Genomic DNA, 23,227 nt, shown 5'->3' with positions numbered 1-23,227 from the left:
GTAATGACTGGAATAGAAATAGGAAACGTGGGAGCAGGTTCATCCTTACGGTCTCAACTCTTCCAAACAGAGATAAAGGAAGAACTTCCCAACGAACTAGATCACTCCTTATTTGATTAATTAGCTTATTATAGTTCGCCTCAAAAAGTCTTGTAGCTTCAGGTGTGATAATAATCCCCAAATACCTAAATCCTTGTTTAGACCAGTGAAATGACACCATCTCGTTTAGTTGTTTAGGCCATATTCCTGATATCATCATTGCCTCTGATTTATTTTGATTCATTTTGTATCCAGAAATGTCTCCATAATCTTTTAGGCATTGCATTAGTCGAGGTATTGAAGTAAGGGGATGTTTTATAAAGAGCAGGATATCGTCAGCGAAAAGAGAAATTTTATGAACTTTCCCCCCACCATCCTCCACCCCCCCAATCTGGATATCCTGTCTTATTGCCTCCGCTAGAGGCTCGATACTGAGAGCAAACAGAATGGGTGAGAGAGAATCACCCTGTCTTACGCCTCTCTCTATATCAAAAAAGTCAGAGCAATGTCCGTTAACTCTAATTTTTGATTTGGAATTCTTATACAACAGCCGAAACCAAAAGGTAAATTTTTCACTGAAGCCCATCTCAATTAATGTTTGTTCTAAAAATTGCCAATCTACCCTATCAAATGCTTTCTCAGCATCTAAGCTGAGAAGCATTGACGTTTGAGTATCCTTTGCCATGAGTGACTGCAGGTTTAATGCTCTCCTTATATTATTTGTCCCTTGGCGACCTGAAATGAATCCCGTTGGAATGGGGTTGTTTAATTTTAGAAATTGTTCGACTAGCTTGTGCTTTCTGTAGTTGAAATGATAATAACCTGCTAGCCTTATTTCCCAATTCATAATATTTTCTATCGATAAACCTAAGGGCACCCTCTGCCTTATAGGTCAGAATCTCATCTAGCTTGGCTCTATTGTCTTTAAGTTTATTAAATACTTCTTGTTTTCCCCTTTGCTTATGTTCATTTTCCAATCTACTTGTTTTTTAAGTCTGTCTTTCTTTAACTTTGATCCTATAGATATTATTTTTCCCCTTATTGTGGCTTTTCCTGCTTCCCATAAAACCGTAGGTGAGACCATTCCATTGTCGTTCAAAGCAAAATATTCCATTATTGCTGACCTTATTTCTTCTCTCATATTAACATCTGTCAATAATGAAACATTTATTCTCCAATACTTCATACACGGCTCCAATCCCAAATCAAGTGTCATTTGTACTGGGCTATGATCTGAAATGGTTATTGGCTCAATAACAAAAATTTTAACTCGGTATGTGTTTTTTTTGGACACCAAAAAGTGATCCAGCCGTGAGTAGCTTCCATGCACTTGTGACATAAAGGTGAAGTCTCTCTCTTTTGGATGAAGGTAGCGCCAAGCATCTATCAACCCTAATTCCTTCATAATATTCATTAGACTTTTCGACATTCTGCTTTGAGGTTTTGAGGATGATGGTAATTTATCCATTCTATTTTTCAGTACCCAATTTAAGTCCCCCTTTAAAAAAAAACCTTCCCCATGATCTGCTACCAAATGTGCAAGCTTTTTGAAAAATTTTGGAAAATCTTCATTTGGTGCATAAGCATTCAAAATAGTTAATTTAAAACCAGCAATCCTTCCTATGACCATAACATATCGACCCCTCTGTATCCCGGAAAACCTTTTCACAATGGAAGTACACAGACCTACTAAATAATATAGCTACCCCTCTCTTTTTCCGTTTCCCATAAGAGCTACTGTAAACCTGATCCACCCATTCTCTTTTTAATTTTTGGTGTTCTGTTTCTGTGAGGTGGGTTTCTTGAAGTAAGGCTATAGAGCACTGCATTTTCTTCAACTGTCCCAGTATCTTTTTTCTTTTAATTTGGTTGTTTATTTCTTTTATGTTGTAGGTAATTAAGTTAAGTAATGCCATCATTGTATTTATACTGATTCATGTAACACATCCCAAACCTCTCATAAGCATCTGTTAGACAAAAACAAATAAAATAATTTAACTCCAAATTTACAAAGTTAAACAACAAAAAAAAAAAAAAGTGCAACCTGCCTCAGATAAAACAAAACAATAACATTATGAACATAGAACAGAACTTCCACATTTCCAGTCAGACACAGAGAATAAACTATAACCCTGTCTGACCCCCGATGATAATGGGACAGAGAGTGGTGACCTAATCCCTCTGTGGTGAAAAGCACCCAGTGTGCAATGTTGACCAGTATTACACTAACATGTAAAAAAGGTCTTAGTGAGTGTGAACGACTCATGTAGACATCAAGAGTCCATCAGAACTTTTTCCTTTTTTTTTTTTTAAACACTTTTTGACAACTTTTTTTTTTTTTTTGTATTATGCTGTTATTGCTTTCAGTCTATGCATTGTTCAAATGCACTCAATGTTGTGTGTACCTTTAGCAGCCCTTTAATGCTGAAATCAATTGTAGGTGTTATATACCTCAGACTACTCACTCATCCTCATCTTCCTCCTGAATCATAGCCTTTAAGTCCGCTGCCGCCAACATGTTGGTTCTCCTCCTCTTCGCGCTGATGTTCCATCCTCCAGTTAGTTTCTCTTCGATGCGCTCCTTCTCCCCACACTGCACATCTACACCCATCTCTCTCAAAGTTTCTGCGGCATTTGTCAGCGAGGGGAAAGTTTTTTCTCCCGAGTCCATCTTGACTTTCAGTCGTGCTGGATACAGGCACTTTGCCTGAATGCCCCTCTGCTTTAGCTGTTTGACGACTGCGTGAACCTTAGCTCGCTTCTTTTGTAGCTCAGGAGAGTAATCTTGATCGAAGAAAATCCTCTTGTCTTGAAACATCACCTTTCCTTGGCTCCATGCTTGCTGCAAAACAATATCTTTCACCGCTGCATCAAGGAATCTCACAATGATTGATCTGGGGGGAGCCGCTGGATCTGTCGTTTTGGACTGAAGTGAGCGGTGCGCTCTTTCGATTTTAATGTCCAAATTAGGTGGTAATGTCAGTACTTTGGGAAGCAGGGCTTTCACAAACTCCACTGCATCTCTCTGTTCACTTTCCTCTGGTAATTGAAATATACGAAGTTTATTTCTCCTCAACCTGTTTTGTAAATCATCACAAACAGCTGTGAGTTGTTTTTCACATTGAAACAGGTACCGTATCACACGGTGCTGCCCTGCACCTGCATCTTCCACCTCGCTCACTCTCCCCTCCAGCTCACCGATCTTCTGCTGATGGTCACCGATCTGCTCCTTAATATCTGTCACAGTCTTTTCCAAGCGCTCAAGGGTCTTTGTTGTTTGTTTATGTCCCTGACTGTTTTCTTCGCAAAGTTTTCTCATTTCTTGAATCAAAGACATTTCGCCCTCATGTGCTACCTGCTCCTCGCGGCTAGTAGCATCTAAGCTAGCACTGTTCGTGTTCGGTGGTTTATTGTCGGATTCTTTCAACTGTCCTGTCTTTCCTTGTCCTTGTTTTCGATGTAGTAGTCATTTTGTTCACGGGCTATTTTCCACCCTAAAAGCTTTATATATATACAGCTGTCACTGTTTTCTATCTTTTTTCTGATGGAGCTTCGCCCTAACCTGTTGTTCCAACCATGACGTCACCGGAAGCCGTTTCGCAAAGTCTAAGTGGGAGTTTGACTAATTGAAAGAACTAGTCCCTCCATATGTTTCATTTCCATTACAATGGGCATTAAATCCCTTAAACCCTCATCCTCCACAATATTAATCTGCCGGTAGACTGTGGCTATCCACTTTGTTACCGCAATCGTGAAGCTGCGTTCTTGATTTATGTTCACATGAAAAGTGCTTGCAGACAAAAACGTCTCATTCTGCGTTTTGTTGATAGTTATGACTTGGTGTGCTTCTGTGGTAATTAAAATGTGCCTTACATAGGCTGAAAAATACTTTCTATCACAAGTCCGATCTGGGCTTGTTTTGTTCATTAAATAGTGCTAAGAGGTCCTTTCTCCATAATTGTATCACTGACAGTGAAGCGCTGTTGTGTGTGTGGTGTGTGTGTTGTGGTGTGCGCGTCAGAGTAATGACTCCGGGTCGACATTTTACAAAACGTTTTTAATTAATTGCATGTGTTAAAGCATTAATTCTGACAGCTCAAATAGTTTCTCTGCATATTAAGATGGAAGTAAGTATTTAAACACGGCTGCTCAATTAATCGTATTTTAACCCCGATTACAGTTTCCGTCTCTCATGGTTAATTAAGAATAACCATCAAAGGTATTATTAGTGAGCGAACAAGCTGAAATTATAAGCCAGGAAAAATTTCAATTTTTATTCCCTCCCCACTTTGGAATGCCCAGTTCCCAATATGCTCTAAATCCTCATGGTGTCGTAGTGAATCGCCTCAATCTGGGTGACGGAGGATGAATCTCAGTTGCCTCCGCATCTGAGACATCAATCCTCGCATCTTATCACGTGGCTTGTTGAGCACGTTACCGCGGAGACATATCGCGTGTGGAGGCCCTGCTATTCTGGCATCCACGCACCCCACCGAGAGCGAGAACCACATTATAGCGACCACAAGGAGGTTACCCCATGTGACTCTACCCTCCCCACCAAGCTTAGGAGACCTGGATGGAGTAACTCAGCATGCCTTGAATTTTAACTCGTGGTTTTTTGCAAATTGTTGTTAATTTTCATTATGGGCTCACAAGCTCGTCTAAATTCCCTTTTAACCCCAACTGTCCTAACTTCTAACACCCTCTTTAGAAGTTCTCCACTGACCAATCACTGTTTTACTTTCAAAGACACTCACATAGCCGCAAACATACTTACATAGCCGCAAATGTTTAAGTGTATCATATGTGCATTGCTCTGATCTGTCGTGTTTAGCATTGCTAATGTGCACTAAACACTGTATATTTAAAGTTATCCAGATTTACTTCAGTTGAACATTTGCATAATATTCGGCCAGTACAAGTTTCTAAACAAATCTAAAGTAACCCCATGCCACCAGGGTTGTGTGGAGCAAGGAGGAGATGAGAGCATTTTACCATGTTTGAGTTGACAATAGCTTGACAGTGTTCCTCCTTCCATATTAAACACAGAAACAACAATGCACACTTCCTTCCCTCTTCCGCAATAATAAAGGCTTGAGACCATACAGCAATGTTGCATGCTAAATTATTACAGGAATAAATGGCTATTTTACACTCCCTAGCCAAAAAGTTGCATACTCTAATATTCATATTAGTAATATTCACTCTAATAATCCAGAGTTGCATAGATATTTGGTAGAGATCTTGTAATGATGACGCGAGAGTCCGTAAAGTCTTCTCCAGCACAACCCCAAGACTTTTAATGGAGTTAAGATCAGGACTCTGAAGTGGCCAATTCATGTGTGAAAACAATTCCTCATACTCCCTGAACCACTCTTTCACAATTTGAGCCCAATGAATCTTGGCATTGCCATCCTGGAATATGCCCGTGCCATCAAGAAAGAAAAAAATCCATTGATGGTATGACCTGGTCATTTAGTACATTCAGTAGTCAGCTGACTTCATTTTATTGCCACATAACATTGCTGAGCCTAGACAAGACCAACTGAAGCAACCCCAGATCATAACACTGTCTCCAGAGGTGTACAGTGGGCACTATGCATGACAGGTGCATCGCTTCATGTGAAATAGAGTAAATCTGGACTCATCAGACAACGACCTTTTTCTATGACTCCATAGTCCAATCTTTATGCTCCCTAGCCTCACTAACAAGTGGCTTTCTTGTGGCCACACGACTATTTAGTCCCAATCCTGTAAGTTCTCACCGCATTGTGTGTGTGGAAATGCTCTTACTTTAGCTATTAAACATAGCTGCGAGTTCTATTGATAATTTTTTATGATGCAACTTTTGTGTTATGAAAATCTTTTTTTTTTGCTTGATGCAGACCAATAATTTGCCCCTTCTGAAACACATCCTTTCAGTGACCACGGGATACATCTTATGACATTGTTGTTTAAGAAATGAGAAGCTACACTGCATCAGTTAGGGTTAAAATAATTGTTGTCAGCTGAAACATATTAATCACTGCAAAAATTATCCAGTCATAGTCTCTTAAGTATCTGCATATTTAAATCTAAACTGCAACTTTTTTTTTTGCCAGGCAGCGTATATTGCAATAGTTTAAAAAATGTATCTTTTAAACAGGACTCAGTTTTGAACACCCTACAGAGTAACATTTTTACTGTTCTATTATCTACACTCTTCACAGTTTTGTCCCATAACTGATATATGGCAAAGTGCCCCATCTTGTGTTTTCATCTCCACTTATATATGATGTACCGCCATCTCTGTTGTGAGTGTGTTTCGATAGTGAGTGAGTTGTAGCCCTTAACCCCCCCACGGCAAGATGTAAATAATGACAGAATTATAATTTTTGGGCAAACTATTCCTTTAAATGCAGTACTCCAATAAATGTGAATAGTACATGGAACTACAGTACAGTGATTCCCACAGGATTTTCTGAGACTATGGGGAGTGGACCTCGGATCCTCTAGGCGGGTTGGGGGGCATGCTCCCCCATAAGAAATTTGAGAGCAAAATTAAGAGGCTAGTGTTGTGCTCATTTAAGCAGATTTGTGCTCTTAAAGCTGCAGTAGGCAACTTTAAAAATAAATTGAATTGTGAGAAACAGCACCCCCAATTCTTTCCCACATACATGCTCTTCACCCACAGCCAGGGTTTAATTGACAGAGCCAAGGCCTACCTCGCCAAAAGCGATTGGCTAAAATTAGCTGGATTGAAACTACCCGACCCACAATTTTCACTCGGAGTTAGAGTCTGTGGTGCTAACTAATCTCTCACAGGGCCTCATTTAACTTAGACACCACGTCTCTTCCTCATCTGGGGTTTGACATCTCTTAAAATATTTTTGTATGCTCATTCTGAAAAGCAGGGTAAAAACTTGGGATGTCAGTTTCAGCTTTTTATCTTTTAATGTTACTTCAGACTGCTAACGATGCTAGCTAGTGAAGCCATAAGCAGTGTAACGTTATGCCAATTAACCTAGTAACACTAACGTTAATCATCATGATTGTCACTTCAGCAGTATATTATCTGTTTGTTCTTGTACACTGATGATGATAAATTATGTGTGGAGTAGTGTATAAATGCAGTGGATACAGTTAATGTTAGTTAACATTAATTACCTCAAAGATTACCTCTTCAACCAAATAACGTTAGACGGGGCCAGGAATACTCCAGTGCGTGTGTGAGCGCTTGAGTTTACAGCAGCGGGTGAAGAGCTGAATGGCACACGAGAGAGTGTGCAAAACACAACCTTTTATTTTATGTTATTATGACACTGAGAAGTGCAAAAATATTTTAGATGAGAAGTGTAAAAATGTTTTCGGTTCATTATGAGACCGTGGCGAGGCAAATGAGACTGGCGGGCCGCCAGAGTCTAGTCAATTAATGGGAAACACTGCAGTATATCTAAAAAGAAACAGCCCTTGTATATTTTATAGGGCTGTCGATTTAACGCGTTAATAATGTGCGATTAATTTTACAAAAAATAACGCGTTAAAAAAAATTAACGCATTTAATCACAATGCTTTCCTGAGAAATTCCTGAGAAATGCAAGCTTGTAGTACGTGAAATTTCAGCTGTGTGAGCAACTCACAGTTTATACAGTGAACAAAACATGAACAACTCTTCAGCGAACACACAACACAAACATGCGTTACTTTCTTGCTTTCAAAACACTTGAAGGAGCGAAAATGCGAACCAAGGGATCTCAAGATGTGTTTAAAGATTAAGTATTAAACTATATTTAACTTGACACAGTGACCTAAACATTTTACTTTTATGACGCAACACACCCGAGATGCGACACAAGCATGTCTGATGCAGGTCGTATGGTCTTTACCTCACAAATATTTAATTACCAACAAGGTTAAGGATGTGTACTTTAAACTGCTACACCGTTTTTACCCAGTCAATCTATATTTAAGAAACATGCTTCCTGAAATAGATCCACTTTGCTCCTTCTGTAATGCTGTAGATTAATCTGCCCCTCACCTTTTTTGGGAATGTGTCCACGCTGTAGTATTTTGGAGAAAATTTTGTTTGTTTGTACGTACCTCTATTTTAACTAGTTTTCTTTGCTTTATAGAGACATTTTATTTGGTTTTCACAGTTTTTATAACTTAAGTTAATATTTTCTGATTAATCTGTTTATTTTTCTTGCCAAGTTTTTTATACATAAGTGTAAATTTATGTCAAAAAAGCCCCTATTTGCTTTGGAGTTGTTGGAGGTACAAAGAGTATTTAAATAATATTTTAAGTACTCTTTGTACCTCCAACAACTCCAAAGCATTGAAAACCATTGCACTATGTAATGAATATAATGTCTTGGCATTATTGTAAAATATATCTGTAGTATTGTGTACTATGTATACCCTTGGCTTGTTTAAAAAATACAAAATGCCTGACACAGGTGTAAATTGACAGGTCCTTAAACAAGCCCTCATAATAAATCTCTAAACTAATTGACAAATTCACTTGTGAAATGGATTGCTGTGAACTGTATGCCAATGATTGACTTATGATCAATAATATGGTAGTAAACAATACATTGTATTCTAAAGCTGCTTTTGGAATGGTCTTATCAATGATTAACTCTTCTGCCACAAGAATGTAATGCATTTAAATTATCAGAATATTTTTTAATTTTATATAATTTTTTAATATTTAAAGATAACTATGTATAATTATTTCATCATTATATATTGAATTATTGTTATATGAGGGGCTTTCTCAGCAAATATTTGTATATGCGATTAATCATGATTAATTAATCGGGACACCATGTAATTCATTTGATTAAAAATGTAATCGATTGACAGCCCTAATATTTTAATTATCTACACAATCGCATCCGCATTTTGAAAAGTTCAAAAGTGACAGAGATTTAAAAGACAAACGTACTATATATAAACAATGCATCTCTCCGCATCAGTGCCTAGCGGAGGCAGAGCGTCAAACTCCTTGAGTTAATGGTGCCATTCAAAGCTTGCTGAGCTGAAGTCTGGAACACATATACAGGACCTATAAATCACTGTAAAGCCCATACTGAACATTATACAGAGAACCGTGGAGAGAACAAAATAACACACACACCTCATAATATACTTAAATCAAAAGTAGAGCCCATCCTATATTTTTAAGAAGGACTGAATGTGTTCTGAAGCCACTGTTATACAAGTCCTGAGTTTGTAGTTAGACATTGCACAATTATTTTATGCATAATTGAAGTGGATATCTGCTTTACACATATAAAGCTATTTATGTGGCAGTAAACCCATCAGTGGTGTTTATCTGACCAGAGGGGGCATGTGTCATCTGTGCATCTGCCCACTGGTGATGTGCTGTTTGGCCTGAGGAATAGAGCCCATCTGGAAGCTCTCTGGACCGCCGGCACCAGAGCGAATGATAGCTGGTAGAGCCACAGAACCCGTCTCCACCTTCCCAACCTTATTAAACTGCTGCTGGAGCACTGTTGACCTAAAAAACATCAGAAATAATGCTGGATTTAGAACAAAACAGAGACATACAGCAAAACAGCTTTATAATATGGCTGAGAAACAGCTACTGTATTTTATGATGCCTGATGTACTGTGGCCCAAAAATTAGTTTTTTGGAAAATTAAGCCACACTGAAAATGCAGGTCATTGTTGAATATACAAATGGTATTAATTTTAAAGACAGTTAGTACAAGCACACTTTTCCAACAAAACATTTAACTTAAAAAACTAATTAGGTTAGGTTTAATCTCAAAATATGAATCCACTACAAATGGCCTGAGTAGCTCAATGAGTATTGATGCTGATTATCACCCCTGGAGTCACGAGTTCGAATCCAGGGTGTGCTGAGTGACTCCAGCCATGTCTCTTAAGAAACCAAATTGGCCCGGTTGCTAGAGGGTAGGGTCACATAGGGTAACCTGCTTGTGGTCGCGATTAATGATTCTCGCTCTCAATGGGGCATGTGGTTAAGTTGTGCATGGATCACGGAGAGTAGCATGAGCCTCCACATGCGGAGTCTCTGTGGTGTCATGCACAACGAGCCATATGATAAAATGCACAAATTCATGGTCTCAGAAGCAGAGGCAATGGGGCTAAAAATAAATACATTGATTCAGATTACAGCCTTAACTGATTATTTCATGGGAAATGTAATTACAAGTTACTTTCTAAAAAATATTTCAGATCAAAGTTGTTGTCTTTCTGCTCAACAAATTTAAAATAAGGTCTCCATATTGTATCTTTGTTTATTGTTGCACACAAGTCAAAAAAACAGCACCACAATTTTCCCCCTTACATCACTCATTAGGGGATTCATGTCCTTCAACGTTCCCAGAAACACAAGAAGACGTAAGTGTTAACATAAATAATGTATTAAATGTATTCTACAAACTAAAAATGTATTATATTATAGCAATAAATTACTTTTGTGTAAATTAAACTGTTGTTTACACATATCACTTGTTTCTAATAAAATGACATTGACATTTTAAGTGTTATACCCAGTCAACACTGGACACAAGTGGTGCGTTGCAAAGCAAATAGATCCCATTATACAGTAATCAATGACATGATTTATGTTTCAATCTATTTGCAAAATGTTTTGGCATAAAAATGTTTTGTTAAAAGATCAGATTTACAAACATTCTAAACCATAAACATCTCAAAGACATCTGCTGTATGTCTTATTAACATCCAAGAAGAAACGTCTTATTAACGTTATTGCAAATGAGCAAACAACGTAAAAATAAACACACACATCAAATAGACATCTGGGTGATGGATATTTACATAACGTGTAACTGCTATCAGCCATCGTGTGAAGTTTCATGACCTCTGGTCTACTAATGTAAGTAATCTTTTGCAGTTTTAACAATAATAACATTACAATTATAATGATTAGAGCTGTTAAAATGACCTTGTTAAGCATGCGATTAATTTGAAATGTTCAACACGTACATTTTTCTTTAACGCTATTAACTAATTTTCCAATTTTTCACATTATATACATTTTATTCAGCTCTGTGTGAGTTCTAAACACTGGTTGAAATAGGGCAAAACCTTTTTTAATGTGTCCAGGGTCATGACACTGATCCACACCACAAACACACACAAAAGCAATTCTGTGTCAAGTGATAGGGAAAGGACTTCTTACAATGCAAAACACAGAAATATTTTTCAGCCTTTGTAAGGTGGAATTTAATTACCACAGAAATACTTTAAGCCTTAACTATCAGCTAAAAGCTAAACACACAATAAAAGGGATCTTGTTCTTCTGTTTACACAGTCTGTGGACGCGCTGCTATGAGTTCAATCAATTTCAACATTGAACCTGTTGGTACCACCCCCACACCTTAGTATTCTGTTTTTTATTGTTCACTGTTTGTTCTTTTTTTATGCATTTATTATTCATAAAGTTTTCTGTTTTTTTTTTTTTTCATTTTTGCTGTTAACCTTACTGACTTAAAAATATTTGCAATATAAATGTTCTCTTTCAGTCACCTCATTTGACGTTTCATTATGGGACACGCCTCTTGCGTGGTCATCCATGAAGCCCTATGCAATCACACCTAACAGACTGCTGGCCAGTGCACCAGGGAAGCCCTGCCCCTTCCCTATATAATTAGTAGCACTCGCCCAAAATGGCATCCTACATCTCTTCACTCGCAGCATCTAAACTACGAGCCCTTTATCAGTGCACCTAGTGTTGAAAACGGTTGGTTAGATTTAACGGTTAGAAAGACGAGCTACCACTTGTTGTAGGACATCAAGCCAAGCAAATCAAGAGTTGTACCAAATAGAAATCGGAAAAAACTTTAATAAGTAATATACATTTAAAATAAGATATCAAATTACCAGTTGAATATGGCATCTCCCAAGAAGTCAAACCGCTGCCTCCTGGAGTGTGTGGATTTTCTATGTCGGCTAGAGATCCGCATGTTATGTGTCTAGCATTCTGGGCCTAGAGCAAGTCCGGGCAGCATTACAGACACCGGTCTTCTGCACACAGTGCAGCAAACTCTCACCTTGAGTACTGCGTATGAGAGCAATGTTTGTGCTAGGGGATATGACGGCATCATCTGAAGTGACAGAAACCTCACTTCCAATGTCAAGTTGGGCTGACCAGCTAACTCCATCGAAAGAGCTTAGGGAGTCAGTCAGCTTCGTAATGGAGTTCGAACCATTCCCGAATGTCCTACCAGATGATGATTCAGTTTCCATTACCACTTCAGGAGGGCTGTCAAACGAGGACAATGGCGATGGCGAGAAGGATGCGTTTGTCTCCCAAGCGGATTCACCCGAACACCTTACAGCAGGGGTGTCAAACTCGATTCCTGGAGGGCCACAGTCCAGCTGAGTTTAGCTCCAACCCTAATTAAACACACCTGAAGAAGCTAATCAAGGTCTTCAGGAGTGCTCGAAGATTACAAGGAGGCATTTTGGAGCACGACTGGAACTAAACTCTGCAGGGCTGTGGCCAACGGCTCTCCCTGCCGCAAAACGCTCAAGACTAGATGGGAAATTTCTCCTCCCCACCACCCCAGTAAATCATAAGACACTCCCACCATTCCAGGACTGCATGGAGGATCTGATGAAGTATTGGGAGAGACCACTTTCATCTAGAGTCCTGGTGTATGGCTTCTCCTCGCTGGAAATGGCAGGTATGGAGGAGAGGGGCCAGTTTATCCATGATCGCCCACCAAGCAGCCTCAAAGATCTGATCGCTTCTCAGCCTTGATATTTGAAAAGATTTACAAATCTGCAGCTCAGACGGTGCGTGCTACCAACGTGATCACTCTGTTCTTGGCCTACATCGCAGAGTTGGACATGTCTATAGCTTTGTCGCAGGTAAAAGACATCACAGAGCTCTGAACAGAAATTTGCACAGTAACGGACCTTATTTTGTGTTCTTCACAATGCCTGACTCAGTCCACAGGAACAACTTTGGGTTTGGCAGTGGAGCGCCAGAGAATTCTATGAGTGAATTTGTCCACGATGGCCGAAAAACATTACATTTTCTCTAAACTTTCAGGACCATAAGGGCCTGTTGGGACCGGCTGTGGCAGCGGTTCGAAGCAAAAAGAAGGGAACAAGAGGCTTTCAGAACATTCGTGCCCTGCAGAGATCCCATGCCAATGCAGCATCAGGTAACACGCCGTGCCGCCTTTACCCAGGCAGGACCAGTGAGAGGACAAACTTTGTGGCAGGGAAAATTTGTGGTCTTTTGCTCAGGTGGCACCACCCTCCTCCCCCACGGCAGGGATAGAAGAAAGACGCATACGGTTTAGTATGTTCTGATGTTTACTTCAGTTTGCCTCTGCAAATCCCCAGGAGAGCAATGCTGAGATACAGAATTATGTATAAATCTCTGCACATGCCCCTGGGGTTGGTCAGAAAAAGTCACAAAACACTGTCAAACACTCATTACCCCTGTGCTGATAAGTCAAATAAAACAGTGTGTTTCCACACACAATCACCCAGTAACCTCTTGCATAATCCCCTCTATGAATCCAGATAATTATTTCATCCTTCCCATGAAACAAAGGATGCACTTCCTGCGGCAGCTGAAGAAATTCAACCTGCCAAAGTCAATGATGGTGCACTTCTACACAGCCATCATCGAGTCCATCCTCACTTCCTCCATCACTATCTGGTACACTGCTACTACTGCCAAGGACAAGGGCAGACTGCAGCGTGTCATCCGGTCTGCAGAGAAGGTGATTGGCTGCAATCTGCCACCGCTCCAGGACCTGTATGACTCGAGGACCCTGAAGCGTGCTGGAAAGATTGTGGCTGATCTCTCCCACCCCGGCCACAATCTCTTTGAATCACTCCCCTCTGGCAGAAGGCTGAGGTCCATCAGGACAAAAACCTCACGCCACAAGAACAGTTTCTTCCCATCCGCCACTTGCCTTATCAACAATGCCCGGTACCCACCCTGACACTCTACACACTCCACCTCTGGCTCTACATTTCACTGCACTACTCTGCTCTCTTTTATTTTACTTACTTTTAATTGATACTGCGTGGACATATTTATATTTATATTTATATTGCTTATATTTTAATTCTTGTTCATATATTTAGAGAACGCATTTGTGTGAACGCACCTACAACACCACAACAAATTCCTTGTATGCGTAAAAAACGTACTTGGCAATAAAGCTTTTTCTGATTCTGATTCTGATTCTGAAAGATACGTTTTTTTCCCCTCACAAGACAAGCACCCTGTTAAAACCATTTTCTACAACCCCCAAAATACAGGTGAAAAACCCTGCATATTCCCAAATATCAGGGGGACTTCTCTGAAATTGAATCCATCTAGATGCACCAGGGTGCATGCATCAGCCAAGTGTCCCAGTGCACTGCGTGTCTGGCGAAACAAGAACCTTCTGAAGGAGGGAGTGACAATGGGCGTGATATCAGATCGCAACGTTTTCACCAATGAACCATCTTCTCATGGCTAGGGAGCAGTCATGGAGGGACATCCTGTGAATGTAATATGGAGGAAGTTGGTCAGACAGATGCATATAAACTGTTAGGAGTTCCTTGTGGTGTCCTTGGCCCTCAGACATTTCCTCCCACAAATATGAGGCTGTCAATTGTTGATCAGATCAGACAACACAACAGTAGTTGCAAATATAAACAGGCAGGGAGGCACTCGCTCGAGGCATTTACATGCCCTGTCGAGAAAATTGTTGTTATAGAGCAAGAAACACCTGCTATCTCTCAGAGCGACAGCAGATATGGCCAGGTGGCCGTAGATCTGTTCTCCTCAAGGGAAAATGCACATTGTCTGCTGTTCTTCACACTAAAAGAAAATTAATGGGGTGTGCCATCTTCAGCCAGTTGTTAAGCATGTTAGGTTTACACAAAATTTCTCCAAGGTCACTTTACACCCAAACCCGGAGTTTGTGCCCATGGTGATTACACCTGGCTATACATGTACGGATACAGAAATTCAAGTGTTTTACCCTCCTCCGTTTGGTTCATCAAACGAAGTAAAACTGCATCACTTATATCCAGTGAAGGCACTGCAAATATATCTGAATAAGAGGCAGAGCTTTTGATGATCTGAAAATCTCTTTGCAAGCCCTGTGAGGCGTAAGACACTATTGAAACAATGACTCTTTCACTGGATAGTGGAAGCCATTAGGTTGGCTTGTTCTGTGAAGGGACAGATGCTATCAGGAAGCGTGAGAGCCCATTATACAAGGGGAATGGCTGCTTCTTTGGCTTTATTCAAGGGAAACGCCATAGACGTTGTTTGCGCGGCAGCTGATTGGGCTTCCCTGCACCCATTTGTGAGGTTCTATAAGTTGGATATCACAAAATCAGCTTTAATACAGGCAGTACTGGAGGCAGAGTCTTAAAAAAAGAAGAAAAAAAATAGGGATGGATAAATCCTAATTAGTCCAGGTGCCTTGATGGTAGGACTGTTCTGATGACGGGGCGTTATCTATATCCCATAGTGAGATGTAGAACGAGTCAGCAAAAAGAGAACTTTAGGTTACGATTGTAACATCGGTTCTCTGAGGGAGATGAGTGAGACATCTCACCAGAAGGTCCTTAATTCATCCACATGGAAGAGCTGTAACATATGCTATTTTGGGCCAGTGCTACTGATTATATAAGGAAGGGGAGGGGCTTCCCTGGTGCACTGGCCAGCAGCCTGTTAGGCGTGATTGCATAGAGCTTCATGGGTGACCACGCAAGAGACGTTCCCCATAGTGAGATGTCTCACTCATCTCCCTCACAGAACCAAGGTTACAACTGTAACCCAAAGTGTACTATATAAAGTTTAAAATTGCAAAATGTTGATTCTTGTTTTATACTCTAATTGTATTTTCAGAATTTTGCAGATGATTTCTGTTTTTTGATGTCATTTCTTGCCATTATTATGTATTTAATTTGAGTTATTAAATGTTTATGTTTTAAACTATTGGTAGAAAAATGCTTATTCTGTGTCTTCTCTTTGTAACACCTTGGTCAGGTTTGATTGCATTTACATTTACATTTATGCATTTGGCAGACGCTTTTATCCAAAGCGACTTACAGTGCACTTATTACAGGGACAATCCCCCCAGAACAACCTGGAGTTAAGTGTCACACAATGGTGGTGGCTGTGGGATGCCCAGCCTGGTGATTGCAAGCATAATGACATTAACTGCAAAAACTGACACTTCAAATCAAATTTAAAATGTTGATAAATAATATTTTGATCATTTCTAAATATATATCCAAATGCATATCTTGTGATAAAATATAAAATTAGGTTACAACAAGCCATCAGACTACACAGTAGGTGGCTACATCCATCTGTACGCATCTGACCGTTCCAGTCAAAAAAGATGGTGAATACCAAAGGGAGATGCCATTTTTGAATACCATATGAGGGTTAAATTGGTGCTGTTTTATATCTTTATTATATTAAAGGCTTTGTTAGGAAAATGATAATCAAAATGATCACATAATACATATTAAAAATAAAGGTATAGAGTACATTGTCAGCACTTTCATAATCTGCGATTAATCCTTATTAACTATGAATAGTTATGCATTAACTTACAACCTTTTATTATATGATTATTAGTGCTGTCGGTCGATTAAAATATTTAATTCACGATTAATCACTTATACCAGTGGATTTCCATTGAAAATAAAGTAGGATACAGGTTATTTTCCCATTGCTGAAGTCTACAAGAGCTTCCAGCTGATAGGTCTGTGCTAGCTGCACTTCATTTAATGTTCATTCCAGTATAGATAACCTCAAGCCATTGCCCCCAGTGTTGACAGAGTGAAACATAAGTGTCCAAATACATTTTAGGACCACCATATGTGATATTGAGAGTGCATAGGATAACACCATACTAAACTCCAACACAATGCTACATGACGAACCATGAAAATGAGGCTCACTTTTTAGGAGACACCGAGTCCTCCAACATGGTTGATTCTTCATCCTCCTCCAGGCCAAAGTGATCTTTGCTCTTTTTCTGCAGATAAAGAAGATTCCAACCACAATGAGTTCAGGAGATCTACTGAGACAGGGACATAAAGGAAGCATTTGTTGCCAGAGCAGATTGTGTGTTTAACAAAAAAGGTCAAACTTCAATGTTTGGTGAGGAATTCCTTTAATTACGGAGAACCAGTGCCAGTAATTTCTCATTACTTTGCATGTTAAACGACTATTAAAAATAAGACTGGTATGACTAAATATCTGTTTAATAACTGTGCTCCATCAATATCTCTGAAATTGTTGTAAACATCAACAAAAGCTTAACTGAGTCATGCCAAATAATTATTGTGCTTGATAGTTATTAAGAAGGCTCATGTCAGGGTGTGTTTTTTATGTAAGACCCATTGCAAAACCCCAGCTTACCCTACAATGTCATCAGAAATGAGACTAGTCTTGTGGGTCCAATACATTTGTGAGATCAAAAATAACCTTTAAAAAAAAAAACCTTTTTGAGAATAATGTCGATGTAACCAGCGATAAGTTGTGCGATCTGTTCTCCTTCATTGGTTTGAACAGAGTAGTAACCATCCTGATAATCACCAAAGTCCTGAAGAAGAAACATTGTACATATAAATAAACATGAATCATCCATGTAAATTATACAGTACATTTCAACTGAATGCAGTCAAACAGGTGTGTCTTATGATGTCCTGAAAAGAAGAATACTAGTGCCAACAGTTAGTCAATGTTATTGACAACGTTGACAATAAAAAATGGTCAACAAAAATTTCCATTGTCAAATAGTCGTTTGATCTCATGTAACGTTACATGAGATCATATCAAACTCTAATGATGACACGTGAGAGCAACACTGCAGCTCGCACTTGATTGAGGAGAGGAAGAAAACGCAGCTAATGGTCCAGACGCACACTAAGCTTCAGGATATGTAGATCACAAAGTAAGCGCGAATTATACAAAAATACCAAATAATAAAATACAGATGCAATCTCGTTTTGGAATAAGTGAAACCGGAGCCGCTCCGCATAACCAAAACATGCATGTTGAGCATCTTTAAAGGAAACACCCCGGCGTTACATCTTTAATGCAGTTATATTTAACGCTTTATAGCTTTTTAGAAGCAGATCATGTAAATAACTCCAAACTGGCATTTCTCTGTGCGATCAGTGCCTCTTCTATGAGTTGTGCGGTGTCCCAATTTAAGGGGGAGAGACTGAAACTGCATCCGGCAGATAGATGTACACTCTGAGGCAGGGGGCTTGTCCCTCGAGCAAACGAGCTTGCTGCAGCACTCAAAGGAGATTATGAAAGCACACTGTGGAGAAGTTCTAAATGCAAACCCACATTCTGTTGGTGTTTGTGTAACCAAGTTGCCTATTAAAGTCTACATTCCCAAAATTCACACTTTTTGTCTGAAACTGGACCAGTAAGTGACACCGTCACAGATAAACTAAGTTTATTTTTCCCCACTCACAACAATATTGGAAATATGGATGATGTATTCATCAGTACTTTATTAGCACTTTGTAGGGTAAATGTTTGCTTATGTTAGGCAAAAGTCAGATTATACAGAGATATATATATAGTATATATAGTATATACTCTATATATTAGTAGGTAGGTAGATAAATAATAAAAATATAATATATACATACTTCCATATATATATATAGCATTTTCGTCTTTGGTTTTCAGCCTGGTGTTTTGGTCAAAAATATTCATTTTGGTGCATCATTAGTAAAGCCACAAAACCTTTCAAACACATGGATTTCAGCACAAATGGAAATGAATAATGACCGATCAAACAAAACGTGATGGAGGGAACGAGACGTTGTGTTGAAGAAGTGCCACTAGGGGTGTCTCTTGAGCGCTGAATATACCTCTGATCTATGAAAAAAGGCCAATGAGAAGTTGGCGGACAGAATTTGCATGTCCCGCCCCCGGACATACGGGTATAAAGGTGGGGAAATGCGTCTGTTTCATTCAGGATTTTTCTGAGGAGCCGGAAATGGTCCGGCCACAACAATGGCCTGGAGGACACAACGTCTCGTTCCCTCCATCAGGGAACTGAGGTTACATCCGTAACCTAGACGTTCCATCCGTAACCTAGACGTTCCCCGTCTGTTGCTCACTTCGACGTTGTGTCAAAGAAGCGACACTAGGGGTCCAATTTAAATCATGCCATGCACTGAGCCGTGAACATGTACTGCTGACACAGGACGTGCCAAAACGAGCAGCTGTATCAGACCTGTACCTCTTAGGAACTTGATAATCAAGTCATGCTTACCCAAAGACTTGCCGTCTACTGCGTCGTGGTGGGCTGCGATAGCATCTACATACACCTTCAAGGTGGACGGGGAGAGCCTCCCCTCCAACCTCTCCTGCATAAATGAGAGCACTGACCTGACTGCACACCTTTGTGGGTCTTCGCCCCGAGAAGAACACCAATTTGCGAACAAGCGCCACTTCAGGGCGTAGAGCTGCCTGGTGGAAGGGCCTCTGGCTTGGTTGATCGTGTCTACAACAGTAGGTGGTAGATCAGCTAGATCTTCTGCATCCCAGTTTTAAAGGGACCATTGTGCCTGGCCTGAAGGTGGCGAGGCATTTCAGCACTGACTGACATTGAGTCTAACTGCCGAGAAAAGAGATGCTCTTAACCGGGGTGAGCTTGCTCTTTTCCCAGTTGACATGAAGCCCTAAACGGCTGAGGTGCCTGAGCACCTGGTCCCTGTGGGCGCATAGTAACTCCAGTCGTCAAGGTAGTTGAGGGACATGCCGAAGGAGAGGACCTTGTACTGATATGCCTGGCCGTCGAACATGAACCATAGAAAGGATCGATGACGAGGCAGTATTGAGACGTGGAAGTACGCGTCCTTCAGGTCTACCGCTGCAAACCAGTCTAGATCCCGGACGCAAGTTAAAATATGTTTTTATTTTAAGTCCTCGACGGTGTTGCCCAAGAGGCTGAACTGGGTGACCGGCACGTCAAGGAAGCGTGTCTAGTCTGTCTCGCGCAACTCGACCAAGTTCAGCCACAGATGACGTTCCTGAACCACGAGAGTGGCCATCGCCTGCCCGAGTGACTGTGCTGTGGCCTTCGTGGCCCTGAGGGTGAGGTCGGTCGCTGAGTGCAGTTCCTGCACCTCGTGCAGATCTTTAAGTGCCTTGGCCAGGTGGACTTGCAGGAGGGCCATGGCATGCAGGGCGCAACCGCCCTATCCAACTTGGGAATCGCCGCGTACACGTGGGCCCCTCCGCCGCCGAGGCTAGTGAGAGCGGATGAGTGAGGGACTTTGTGACGAGCAGAGAGGGGTGCTCTCCATGCAGTCGTCAGCTCATCATGCACCACCGGGGCGTGGCTATGAGCGGTGTGCAGACCCCAGGAACCAATCATCCAGCCTCGAAGGCTGTGGGGAGGATGGAGGGTTCCATCCAGCCCCACGCTGGGCCGCCGGCGGCAGCCCAAACGAGTCATCCGCGTCAGATGCCGGACCGCTCTCCGATGCAGTGGCGAGCTCATCCAGCTTGTGTGGCTCAAGAGGATAGGCAGGCTGGCTGTGAGGCGAGCCGCTGTTGCCTCGAGCTCGGACGGAAGTCATCGAGCGTGCCGGGGGGCAGGAGGTTTGCAGGGACAAACCCGGAAAAACCGTGCCCGCTGCCATCCCCGGATCGCCAGTGGGAAGAAGGAGCGAAGCGGGGGGCGGCTGGAGTGGCGTCCCTTCGGTTGAAGGAAAGCCGCGACCGCAACGTTGCCATGGTGTGATCGTAGCCCAGACACACGAGACAGTGCCTGTGGCCGTCTGAAGCGGAGAGCACTCTACTGCATCCAGGAACTACACAGGGGCGAAGGGGCATCTTTATACAGACATGTCCTGAAAAGGACGTTCAACGCCGCTGTGTATTGCTCTTTTAAGAGGAAAATACTCTTTTAGAGAAAATCACTCTTTTATAAACTCTTAAGTTTGCGCTGTCGAAGCGCCCAGGGGCAAACTGCACTGCCATGCAGAGAAGGAGAAAGCCACTGATGTGCGCCATAGATCCAACAGCAGATCGACCAGAGGTAAGAGGAACAGGTGTGTGACTCGCAGCATACACGACCATCGGCTCCAAAGAAAATTTCTGAATGAAACAGACGCATTTCCCCGCCTTTATACCCGTATGTCCGGGGGCGGGACATGTAAATTCTGTCCGCCAACTTCTCATTGGCCTTTTTTCATAGATCAGAGGTATATTCGGCGCTCAAGAGAGACCCCTAGTGTCGCTTCTTCGACACAACGTCGAAGTGAGCGACAGACGGGGAAACAAAGACATATATAGCTATTAGACTATGACAAAACTGACCATCCCACAGAGATCAGACAGAGTTGAAAAACATTGATGCAATTATTTAGCTTTCATTAACAACACAGTTTCCCTTGGGTGATACCGAGCAAATAGCAGATTTGACTCAATTGGACTTAACAAAATGTAAATAAAGATTTAAAAAAAAAAAAGTTGTGCCAAATTCATGGTGTCAGTTCCATTCAAATGCAAGGTATTCTCAGAATACAACTGTCTCATAGAAAACACAGCAGATATATTTGTATATTCATTAGCAATGTGATCATTACCAAGGTGAAGCTCTTTGGAGAAGCTGCCCAGCGTTTGATGTTGGTCAGACTCCATTCCTGAATCACCTCTTTTGTCTTCTCATCTACTCTCATCACACACTCTTTAGTGATGCCCAACAAACGAGGAACCAGCTTGTTTTTTCCTTTCATTTTTTCCTATAAAAGCATTTACATTACCATTAATGCAAGAAAGCAGGAAAAATACATTCAATGATAATAGAGCGAAATGTTTACCTTGACTAAGAAGAAGGACACACCATATGTTTTGAGAGATCTGGCTAGTTTGACATAGCTCACTTTAGCCTCAGTCTCTGTCATGTTCTGGTAGTTTTTATGTGCCTGAGAGGGGAAAAAAATAAGTTTTTCTCATTAAAATTGTATTCAATTTTGCTCAGTTTTGCTTAATATTTGAACGGTCAAAACACACAAGTGTTAATTGTCAAGGTCTATACTAATACAAACAAATGATACACTGTAGTAAATTTAGTTCCATTCACAATTCTGAATTATGTGAATTCTACAGCTCCCAGAACACCTGATGTTATATTAAAAATGTATATACAGTATTTTTACAGACACACGCTATAAGAATAACAAATAAGGAAAAGCTATTTTGCCATAATGTTTGACTGGGTTAGAGTCGTGTGTTTTCATTCTTGCCCCTTCCAACAGATAACCTGTATCTGAACATCTCACCTGAAAGATCTTTTTCTCCCCCTTGTTCTTGATGTATTCTTTGGGTAGGAATTCTTTCAAACTGGATGAGAGAAAGCAAGAACAAATAATTGCAATTTTTGATGCAGGTTAATGAAGCAGTCGTTTGATATATCTCACGAAAACTGTCGAAAGCGCGTTCAGTTCTTATTTCACCACAAAATCATGAGAAAGAAATAAGAAATTATATTTTGAAGCAACTGATGAAGCAACTAGGCATCTAAACATCAGATTCAGGTAAAGTAAAGATGTGAAGAGCTTACTCGAGGAATCCAGGTTTGTGTTTGGATTCGTTGTGGTCTCCAAACTGGATCTGGCACTGGTATCCAGCAAACTCGCAGGCCTTATCAAAGGAGACGGGGTGCGAGCCGTTCAGAATGTCATCACGGGCCTGGAAGAAGAACAGCAATACAGCTGAATGAGAACAAAGTGAACTAAGTTAACCACACAAGAGTGCAGCCTGAGACTTTACACAAGCAATCTGATGAACGCTGTGTAGTCATTTTCCGTTGAAGAATGACCTGTAGGTCATATTTACTCGTCTTTACCTGCACGTAGAGCAGGTTGAGCTGTACAGGATCTCTGGAATCCACATTCTGATCGGAGTAGAAGAACTTCCTCCTGAGCAGCAGCATCTCTGACTCCTCCACGCCTTGCTCTCGCAGCGTCCGCCCATGATCCAGCCAATTCACTGAACATCCATCAAAACACAGCTTTCACATCGGTAAACAACACTAGATTCATCCAAATATTTACGTTTGGGCACATATGACTTGTATGTTTCTCATGAAATTAGTTAATTAGACAAATATGAATTGTGCTTTTATGTGAAATTCAGATAGATATCAGGCAGACAAGTATCCAG

At 40.9% G+C, this 23,227-nt stretch overlaps 1 protein-coding gene across 1 annotated transcript in view; it reads right to left on the bottom strand.

The window, feature by feature from the left end:
- LOC127636984 (talin-1-like) overlaps positions 1-23,227 on the bottom strand; it is a 180,469-nt gene that overhangs the window by 141,021 nt on the left and 16,221 nt on the right. The window contains 11 exon segments of the mRNA XM_052117803.1: positions 1,491-1,508; positions 4,855-4,888; positions 9,023-9,065; positions 9,361-9,541; positions 16,981-17,057; positions 17,526-17,627; positions 21,649-21,804; positions 21,883-21,987; positions 22,345-22,405; positions 22,626-22,753; positions 22,911-23,053. Coding sequence (XP_051973763.1) covers positions 1,491-1,508; positions 4,855-4,888; positions 9,023-9,065; positions 9,361-9,541; positions 16,981-17,057; positions 17,526-17,627; positions 21,649-21,804; positions 21,883-21,987; positions 22,345-22,405; positions 22,626-22,753; positions 22,911-23,053 — 1,048 coding nt within the window.

Source organism: Xyrauchen texanus, chromosome 44 (assembly GCF_025860055.1).
Source record: "Xyrauchen texanus isolate HMW12.3.18 chromosome 44, RBS_HiC_50CHRs, whole genome shotgun sequence".
Taxonomy (NCBI): domain Eukaryota; kingdom Metazoa; phylum Chordata; class Actinopteri; order Cypriniformes; family Catostomidae; genus Xyrauchen; species Xyrauchen texanus.
Note: the sequence above shows the minus strand (reverse complement) of the source record. Positions and strands in the feature narration are given on the sequence as shown.